This window comes from Pelobates fuscus, chromosome 6 (genome assembly GCF_036172605.1).
Source record: "Pelobates fuscus isolate aPelFus1 chromosome 6, aPelFus1.pri, whole genome shotgun sequence".
Classification (NCBI taxonomy): Eukaryota; Metazoa; Chordata; class Amphibia; order Anura; family Pelobatidae; genus Pelobates; species Pelobates fuscus.
Genome location: NC_086322.1, coordinates 58,819,980 through 58,830,501, shown reverse-complemented (window position 1 = coordinate 58,830,501; position 10,522 = coordinate 58,819,980). Strand labels below are relative to the sequence as shown.

The window sequence follows — 10,522 nt, the reverse complement described above, 5'->3', positions numbered from 1 at the left end:
GCTCTGATCTGCACGCTCCCTCTTTGGTCTGCTCCTTTCATGCCCGGTTTCCTTTGAAGCCTTCTGCTTTCCGCCCTCTGGGCAGTCTTCGAGGGGGGGGTAATGTCAGAATCCCGCGGGCGGCTGCAAGGGGAGGCTGCAGTCCGATCGCGGCACTCACCCTCCAGCCGTCCGCGGTCCCCTTCTCCACGTGGGTTCGGCGAGCGGCATCCCTCCAGCCTCGGATGCCGCCCGCGTCTTCCTCCACGCCCCCCAGCGGCAGCATGCATGACGCTGCACGCTGGAAGTCTGTCCAAGATATGTCACGCCGGGGTCAGTCACCTGACCCGGCATTAAAGGCACAGTGCATCAATCACAGTGGGAGGTTTAGATATCTCCCACGTGTGATTGTTAATTCTGATTGGAAATTATCCAATCAGAATTAACCTGATGGTTTAAATACTTACCTTTCCTGTTCCTCCCTGCCCTGTTGTGGTCTTTGCTTTATAGTATTGATTCTGAACGTGTGCTTTCTGGTTACATACTCTCTGGCTTGTTTATCTGACTTTGTGACTTTCTCCTACCCTTTGACCTCGGCTTGTTTCTCGTTATTCTGTTTTCTGGTTCCCCTTACTCGGCTTGTCTCCTGACTATTCTGTGTGTGCTTAGCCCGGCCACTCTAAGGACCGGTAATGCACATTTTCTGTGTGTGTGTCTGTGTGTGTGTTAGCGTGTTGGGTTCCCCGAATCGTGACACATGTGAGTCATAGCATTATTTTCATAATACCCCGCTGTATTGTGTTCCATTATTTGATGTCCCACACTTCCCATTTGTGATTTGTGTATACCAGGTCTTACTAGAATAATAGAAGTTTAAGTCCAAAAGGGTGTTACGCCCATAATAATACTTTAAGCCATTTTTGTTTGACTATTTTAATACACATAAGACAAAGGTCAAGTGCATCCAAGGTGTGTCTAATATTCAGTGAAATCCAAATGAGCAAAGTCAACAGTTGCTCAGTACAAATAAAACATAAATATAAAAAAAAGAATTTGTTACACCTAGATTTTCATACACTGATGGCAGGTTTTGCAATATTTGCTTTCTGATAAACATGTTCTCACTGGTTTAAAGGTAAGATAGAGTCCCTATAAAAGGGATAACATTGCTTCTCTCAACATTCCTTCTGATTTACTTATTGAGCCACCTAATCAAATCAGAGGCCCCGTTCCGAAGATGTCGAAGCTAGAGACCGCGATGGTCATGATCATGGATGTCTTTGACAAATATGCATGCACTGAAGGCAACAAAACGACCCTTACCAAAGGTGAAATGAAAACCCTTGTAGAGAAAGAACTGCCCGGAATACTTTCGGTAAGATGTTTGTTTATTCACAGAACTTGGAGCTCATTTTTGGAATATGTATTATATACCTGACATAAAACAGGTTTACTAAACAGAACTCATTACCAAAATCCATAATTAAATTCATTTCCATAATATGCAGATAGGGTTATTCACTACAGAGCTATTTTGATAAAAAAAATATTAGTATAACGTTTATTTGAAGCGAGGTGCATAGCTAGCACATAAACAAATCACAACACAGCAATTTTGCTTATAGAGTGTTTTGCAAAAAAAAAAAAAACATAATTATATAATTTACTCAAGTTTTATTTTTACATTAATTCAGACTTTTTTTTAAAAAATATTTGGGAAATGAAAAGTTTTAGGATGTGTACTGTGTCCTATATATAGCAATATTTCACACAGGGTCTGAAATGTTAGTATAAAGCAAAAATGCAATATTTAGGTGTGACAAAAATAGATAAATAAAAATGGTTAAATATCTTGTTTATATGTATTTGTCAGGTCCATGTAGACAAAAGAGGCAGAACAGCTTACTAGAAATGCAAACAGACTGTAAAAAGAAAGCCTGCATCTGAGCACAAAACCTACATACAGTAAATAAGTTAAATCATGTTTCTTTCTAAAATAAAGTGCTACAGCAACCATTATTAATCTCTTGAATGCTGGTTTAATGCTAACAGTAAAATGGCAGTGTCCACTCACTCACCCTTTGACTGAAGATATGATAGGACCCGTTGAAACCTCCTGAGCTGAAATATGGGTGCGATAAGTGATCACTCTGCTGAGTGTAACTATATTATTTATGTCTTGACCCCTAACCATAACTCTGCCACACTTAATTCATTGTGTTACCTTGTTGTGGAAAGTAATAATTACTTTGTCAGTTTGCATACATAGTACATGTTATTCTAATGATAATTGTATTTTTCCTTCATATGAAATGGACAAGAATTATTAAAGGCTAGAAAATAATATTTTGGATACACATATATTGATATGTAAAAGTTAGTAATGTTTTACGTGTAAGTCTTGTACGTGTGCTACATTTCCTCCCCTACATACCATAATGTTCTCAATTTTGTCATTTTCCTGTGTTCCGATGTATGTTACAGACATACAGTCTTGTATATGTGCTACATTCCGTCCCCTACATATCATAATGTTCTCATGTAATTCCTCCACTACTACCCATCACGTTATTAGCCCAAAATTGCAATATTTATCCCAAGTAAATTTTAAACCTCGACAATTTCAAATCCTAAAAAGGGGTAGATGCAAATTATAAGGAATTTATATTTTTACCACTGGCCACTCAAATCTAAATCTATCACCTCTTTTTAGCTTAGGGCCCAGTGCAACAATAAGCAGACAATCTACTTTCACAAAAAAACTTTACTCTCCAGACTTCTTGACAAAAAATAACAATATGCAGTTATTAAAATTCTGAAGAAAGTTAGCATAGTCAAACTGAAACATTGACCCAACAAACTATATATTGTTATTCTTTTGTCAAGAAGTTCCTAGTCTGCCATTTTGTTTTCTTGTTTTTGAAAAAAATAATTATATATATATATATTCTATGTGGTATTTTTCATAATTATCATAATAATAAGTCATTAAGAATCCCGATGCATAAATAACTTAGTACAGCTTTTAAAGTTGTGTACACTTAATTTATTACTTTATTATATGTCAGACACACGTACAAATCCACTGAATGAAAAAATTTACCTTGAGTCAGAGGAACATGAATGTTCACTGGTCTGTTTGTTTTTAGACTGCAAAGGAAAAGGATGCTTCAGACGAACTCTTAAAGGATCTGGATGAAAATGGTGATTCTGAAGTGGATTTTCAGGAGTTTGCCATCTTCGTGGTTGCCCTATGCACCATTGGACATGCAAGATTTGCAAATGTACCTCCAAAGAAGTGATTTACAGCCAATAACTATGGACATTATTCACAATAAAGCTCTTTAATCTATACTAACACACATCCTTTTTATATTGTTTTATTAACTTAGCATTCCTTTAATTTCACTTATAATATAATTTTTTTCTGGAAATTACCCCAGTGAATTAAACATTGAAAATTGCCTAGAATCATTTCTGAGGTGTTTGAAAGAGTATGTGGTTCATAGAATTTTGACATAATATGAGAAGAGTTCAAGTATATGGCCACAGGGACAGAGCAATTATGTGGGTACCAACATGCTAACTTACCAGGGTCATCTAGGGTTCTTGAAACAATGTTATTAAATATATCTTTGTAAATTAAAGATAAACTCCTCCCTTTGTTTTAACTAGGCCTTGTGATGCCTACATGTATATTTGCTTTCAGTGTGATATAGATGGGAGGGCCAGTGTAAAACCTCTTATGCCTCGTTTCCACTGAGCAGATCCGTTCGGTTCTGTACGGTTCGCTATTTTGGGTGTTTCCATTATGAAAGTGGTCCATACAAGAGAACCGTACCAATCCATTCAGGGTCCTGCTTCAGATGTAGGGCCATAGAAAATGGAACGGTTCGGTTAGGGCGGAACTACTATACAATCCATTGATTGGTGGACAGGAAGAGCATGTTTTTCTAAACCCCGCATGGCCCTGAAGGTCTGACTTGCAGTGGAAACGCTCACCAGAATGGGCTGGTCCATTCTAAACCTTCCAAACTGTATCAACCCGAACCGATCCGGTCAGTGGAAACGAGGCATTAGAGTACTACAGTTGGAGGGATAGAATGCATTTCTCACACACACATTATTCGAGAATGATATTAGTGGGCTAGTTTAAACTCTTAGAGTGATATCGGTGGGAAATTAGTATAAACCCGCTATGAGTGCTACAGGTGGAAAGGTTAGCACAAACAAATTACTGGCGGCCGGCGAGGAGGGAGAGGAGACCTGTGAGCTCTTTCCTGAAGCTGAGCTCCGCCTGGTCTCCTCTCGCGAGCACGGAGTGTTGCCGCAGTTACCACGACAACGCTCCGTTCTTGCGAGAGTGAACTCTAGCCTGAGCTGCAGGTTAGAGTTCACTCCCACTAGAACCGCCAGGGATTCACCACGAGGACCACCAGGGATTTGAAATAATATCCCCCCTCCCTGGGCAAAGGTAACAAGGGAGGGGGGATATAAAAAATATAAAATAATGTATTTTTAATTAAAAAAAAAAACACATTTGTTTTGCTCTGCCCCCTCCAACTACACACACACTTCCCCCACAGCCCCCATACACACAGACTTATCCTCTACAAACACTGCACCCCCACACTGCACCCCCATACACACAGTGCACCCCCCCACACACACACTGCACCCCCATACACACAGTGCTCCCCCATACACACACTTGTCCTCCATACACACTGCACCCTACACAACACTGCTCCCCCATACACACACTGCACCACCCACTGCAACCCCACACACAGTGCTCCCCATACAAACACTTCACCCCCACACACACTGCACCCCACACACATACTGTATGGGGAGCACTGTGTGTATAGGGGAGCAGTGTGTGTGTGGGTGCAGTGTGTGGGGGGTGTAAACACTGCACCCCCACACATATCTCCCACACACACACACACACACTTCTCCTCCATACACACTGCACCCCCCACACACACACACACTGCTCCTCCATACACACTGCACCCCACACACACACACTGCTCCCCATACACACACTGCTCCCCAAACAAACACTGCACCTCCACACACATCTCCCACACACACACACACACTGCACCCCCATACACACAGTGCTCCCCCACACAAACACTGCACCCCCATAAACACACTTCCCCAACTGCACTCCCATACACACACTGCCCCCACTACACCCTCAAACAAACACTGGGCCCATAAACACACAGTCCTCCCACAGCACCCCACATATACACACTGCACTCCCATGCACACACTGCCTCCTACACACAGTGCTCCCACTGCACTCCCATACACACACTGCCTCTCATCCACACACACTCTGCACCCCTCACACACTGCCTCCCATACCCACCCTGCAGCCCTCACACACTCAGTGCCTCCCATACACACACACACATTACTAGAGGCCCTATCCCCTACTACAGCCCCTATCCTAGCAGACCCCAGGTAAATTGTCAAACTGTTCTTAAACAGTTTGACTATTTACTCTTGGAGGGCGCCACGGCACTCCTGGCACCAAAACCACTACAGAGAGCTGTAGTGGTTATTGTGCCTGGATTGTTTCTTTAAATAATCTATGAGTGCCCCTCCCGAGATAAGACTCTGGATCTGCCAGTGCTTATAGTAATAAAGGCAGGATGGCTAGCATAAACCCCCTAGAGTGACACATTCAGGGGGCCTGTAAAGAAAAAACCTTAGAGTATTACATATGTGATAGCTAGTATAAACAGGTGAGGGGGTTAGTATAAACACTTAAAGTAATACGGGTTGGGGGGCTAGTATATAATATGAGGTGAGGTAGTAATATAGTTGTAGAGTAATACAGGTGGGGGGGCTAGTATAAACCCCTTAGCGTAATACAGTTGGGGAAGCTAGTATAAACCCTTTAGAGTAATACAGGTGAGGGGGGGGTCAGTATAAACCCCTTAGAGTAATGCAGGTGGGGGAGGGGAGCTAGTATAAACCCCTTAGGGTAATACAGGTGGTGGGGGGAGGCTTTGTCTAAACTCCTTAGGGTAATACCGGTAGGGGGTTAGTATAAACCCCTTAGAGTAATACAGGTGGGGGGTTAGTATAAACCCCTTAGGGTAATACAGGTGGGGGGTAGTATATACCCCTTAGGGTAATATAGGTAAAGGAGTAAGTATAAACCCCTTATAGTAATACAGGTGGGGGACCCTTAGGTTAATGCAAGTGGGGGGTTTAGTATAAACCCCTTACAGTAATACAGGTGGGGGAAGGAGGGGGGGGTAGTTTAAACCCCCTTAGAGTAATACAGGTGGGAGGGTTAGTATAAACTGTCTTGAAATTATACAGGTGGAAGGGTTAGTATAAACCCCTAAGAGTAATACAGGTTGTGGGACTAGTATAAGCCCCTTAGAGTAATACAGGTGGGGGTTAGTATAACCTAGAGTAATACAGGTGTGGGGGTGGGAGGTTAGTATAAACCCTTTAGATTAATGCAGATGGGGGGATAGTATAAAGCCCTTACAGAAATACAGGCTGGGGGGTTAGTATAAACTTTCTTGAAATGATACAGGTGGGGGGTTAGTATAAACCTCTTACAGAAATACAGGTGGGAGGGTTAGTATAAACCCCTTACAGTAATATAGGTAGGAGGGTTAGTATAATCCCCTTGCAGTAATATAGGTGGGAGGGTTAGTATAATCCCCTTGCAGTAATATAGGTGGGAGGGTTAGTATAAACGCCTTACAGTAATACAGGTGGGGGGGGGGGGTAGTATAAACCTCTTACAGTAATACAGGTGGGAGGGTTAGTATAAAACCCTTACAGTAATACTGGTGGGGGGAGGGGGGTAGTATAAACCCCTTACAGTAATACAGGTGGGGGGGTAATATAAACACCTTAGAGTAATACAGGTTGGGGGGTTAGTCAGGGCCGGACTGGCCCACCGGGATACCGGGAAATTTCCCGTCTGCTGGCGGCCACTGGCTGGGGGAGGTCTTCTGGCGGCCGCTGGCTGGGGGAGGTCTGCTGGCGGCCACAGGGGGAGCAGGCTGTTCTGTCTCTGCGTCTCCGCCCTCGCGCACAGCTTAATGAGACCGGGGCCGGAATATGATGTCATATTCCGGCCCCGGTCTCTTTCTAGCGCGCGAGGGCGGGGGAGCAGAGACAGAACAGCCTGCTCCCCCGGCGGCCGCCAGCAGACCTCCCCCAGCCAGCGGCCGCCAGAAGACCTCCCCCAGCCAGCGGCCGCCAGCAGACCTCCCCCAGCCAGCGGCCGCCAGCAGACCTCCCCCTGCGGCCACTAGCCCACCCAGCCGGTCACCCACAGGTAAAATATGTAATTCTGTCAGTGTGAGTGCATGTGTGTGTGTATGTGTCATGGTGTGTGTGTCATTGTGTGTGTGTCTGTGTCATGGTGTGTGTGTCTGTGTCATTGAGTGTGTGTCTGTGTCATTGAGTGTGTGTCTGTGTCATTGAGTGTGTGTCCGTGTCATGGTGTATCTATGTGTCTGTGTGTATTTAAAAAGTGTTTTTACTCACCTTTTTTTTTTCTCCCCACGCCGTGCTGGTCTCCCCTCGACTGGCCCTGCCTCTATGGCTGAGATCATCAAGCATGATGATCTGAGCCAATCCAATGCTCTGCCATAGAATTGACTGCAAAGGCCCTGATAGTAGGTGCTGCACACTGTGCAATCACGCTGTGCAGCACTGACACAGGAAGCACCTCTAGTGACTGTCTGAGTGATTGTCACTAGAGGTGTCACTAGGAAGCAATGTAAACACTGCATGTGAGTATGCTTAATGTATAATTAAACGTTTTACTCTAAAAGGACCAATATTATATATTAGAAAAAGCAATATATATATATATATATATATATTTATTACTCAACCATCTGGGGTGGCAAGACATTGCCTTACATATTACATACGGCAATATATGGCGCAATGACTTATGGGGCTGGCATAGATTTTTTTTTTCCAGGGCTGCTTTGTATCCCCAGTCCAGCCCTGGGGTTAGTGTATACAACTAGAGAATTCAGGAAGGATGGCTACAATGCATTTTTCTCTCATACATTATTGAGAAACCCACACTTCTTTGTAACTTATAGATAAGTTATTTTACTTGCTTTTCATGGGCCTTACGGTCTTGCATCTGAACAATATGAAATAACGTAGCAGTACACTGCTGTGGATAATATGTCATTATTAAACCATTTAAACTGCCAATTTTCTAGACACTGTAAAGTAAAATGTGTATAAAACTAGAGTATTATCACTATAAATCTAAATTAAAGAAATGTTTTTTTTATAATATTAGATTTACACATTGAAATAATGGAGTTAACATATGTTACTAATGTATTTAAAATACTCTTACAAAAATTTATTTATTTATTTTTTCCTTTCTCTATTTTTTTTCACAAAAGGGGGTTGTCACAAATCTTTTGTATATATATTAAGATATATATTAAGATAGAGTATAGTAAATGCACCTCACATTTACTAATGTTGTACACTATAAATGAAGAATTGAAAAGATTTTTATTTTTTTATTTTTTATTTTTTTACATTGTTTTGGCTGCCATCACAATAATTTAACTTCTCTAGTATGTAATAGTAACTCAAAAAATGTAATATATAATTATAATTTTATCAAAAATAATTCTAAAAGTATAAAATTCTACGTTACAATACTATGGGAATTAAGAATTGAAAATAGGCATCTGTAGAACATATATTAGAATTATAAGAGTGGTAGTTCTGTAATTTTTGTATGTAAATGGGTATATATATATATATATATATATATATATATATATATATATATATGTGTGTGAATGTATACATAGCAGAAATGACCGCACTCCAAGGACTTTATAGAGATTTTCAAATCAAATTTAACTTTTATTCAATCCATTTAAAAAGTCAACGTTTCAGCCCCCACATGGAGCTTTCATCAGGACAAATATATATATGTGAATGTATATATATATATATATATATATATATACACAGATATATGCAAGTGTGTATATATAATTTAGAGTATAGTAAATCCACCGCATATTCATCAAAAGGACACTATAGTCACCAAAACAAATTTAGCTTAATGAAACAGTTTTGGTATTTTGTATAGATCATGCCCCTGCAGTCTCACTGCTCAATTCTCTGCCATTTAGGAGTTACAGCACTTTGTTTATGAACCCTAGTCACACCTCCCTGCATGTGACTTCCAAAGCCTTCCTAAACACTTCCTGTAAAGAGTCATCTAATGTTTATCCTTCCTTTATTGCAAGTTCTGTTTAATTTAGATTTTCTTATCCCCTGCTATGTTAATAGCTTGCTATACCCTGCAAGAGCCTCCTGTATGTGATTAACGTTCAATTTACATAGAAAGAGATAAAATTGTTTAAGGTAAATTACATTTGAGTGAAAGTGAAACCAAGGTTTTTTTCATGCAGGCTGTGTCAATCAGAGCCAGGGGAGGTGTCACAAGGGCTGCATAAACAGAAACAACATAATTTAACTCCTAAATGGCAGTGGATTGAGCAGTGAAACCTGAGAGGCATGAATTGTATACCAAAACTGCTTCATTAAGCTCAAGTTGTTTAGGTGACTATAGTGTTCCTTTAATGCTGTACACTATAAACGAAGAATTGAAAAACTTTTTATTGTTTTTTCATACTAATGAAAAACAAATTTCCATGTTACTTCTATCCCTTAATGTTGGAAAGGCCTTTGACAGAGCTAATTGGCTATTTTTGGAAAAAAAAAAACTTTGAGAGCCTTTAAATTTGGTGATGGCCTAATTGACTCTGTCATGGCCTTATATAATAATCCATCAGTCAGAGTGGTTGGTCAAGGTATTGGCTCAAACTGGTTTAAAATAAAAAAAACAGAACATGTCAGGACTGTCCCCTAGCCCCTATACTTTATATCATGTCCCTGGAACCCTTATCTAGCAATATTCGAAATATAAATATAAAGGGGATACAATTAGAAAAAATACAATCAATCTAAATTAACAATGTATGCGGATGATGTAATGCTGACGTAATGCTCTAGAAACATCTTTGTTATTCAAAGAAATAGAAATAGTATTATGGCTCCACTACAATGAAATTAAGAAAATTAAGATGAAAGTTATATCTGTCTTAAGAAACATTATGACGTCATGGATTTTGTTTAAGAAAAACAGTTTAATAAAAGATAAAGTTCTCGAAACCACTTCTCTAGCAAGCATTGAGCATCATATCCAAAATATAAATTAAAAAAACTTGATAAAAATAAAATCAAAATTGCAGATTTGTTAAAGGGAGAGCGAATAAAACCAAACAAAACTGATTAAAGAATGATATCTCTACAAATATTCAATATTGCTCTGTGATGAGAATTGCTAACTACATTAGAGTACATCTAATACGAGTTCTATTAAATAATACTTTCAACAATAAAAATTAAATTGGAATCAGACTCATCTGAAGTAAATCCCAACTCCGAGAGCAATATTATCATGGCAAAAAGAATTACAAATAAA

General features: G+C 40.2%; 1 protein-coding gene across 1 annotated transcript; it reads left to right on the top strand.

Annotated features, from left to right (window-relative positions):
- The first annotated feature begins 1,126 nt into the window (after positions 1-1,126).
- Positions 1,127-3,343, top strand: LOC134615359 (protein S100-P-like). Its single transcript, XM_063459863.1, has 2 exons — positions 1,127-1,354; positions 3,129-3,343. The coding sequence occupies exons 1-2, from the start codon at positions 1,217-1,219 to the stop codon at positions 3,279-3,281; spliced, it is 291 nt and encodes a 96-aa protein (XP_063315933.1). The 5' UTR covers positions 1,127-1,216; the 3' UTR covers positions 3,282-3,343.
- Positions 3,344-10,522: the final 7,179 nt, after the last annotated feature.

Excerpts from the sequence above, each read along its gene's own strand:
- LOC134615359 (XM_063459863.1), top strand. The coding sequence starts at position 1,217 with ATGTCGAAGCTAGAGACCGCGATGGTCATGATCATGGATGTCTTTGAC. Across the intron at positions 1,355-3,128 it reads AACTGCCCGGAATACTTTCG|ACTGCAAAGGAAAAGGATGC; the intron begins GTAAGATGTTTG and ends GTTTGTTTTTAG.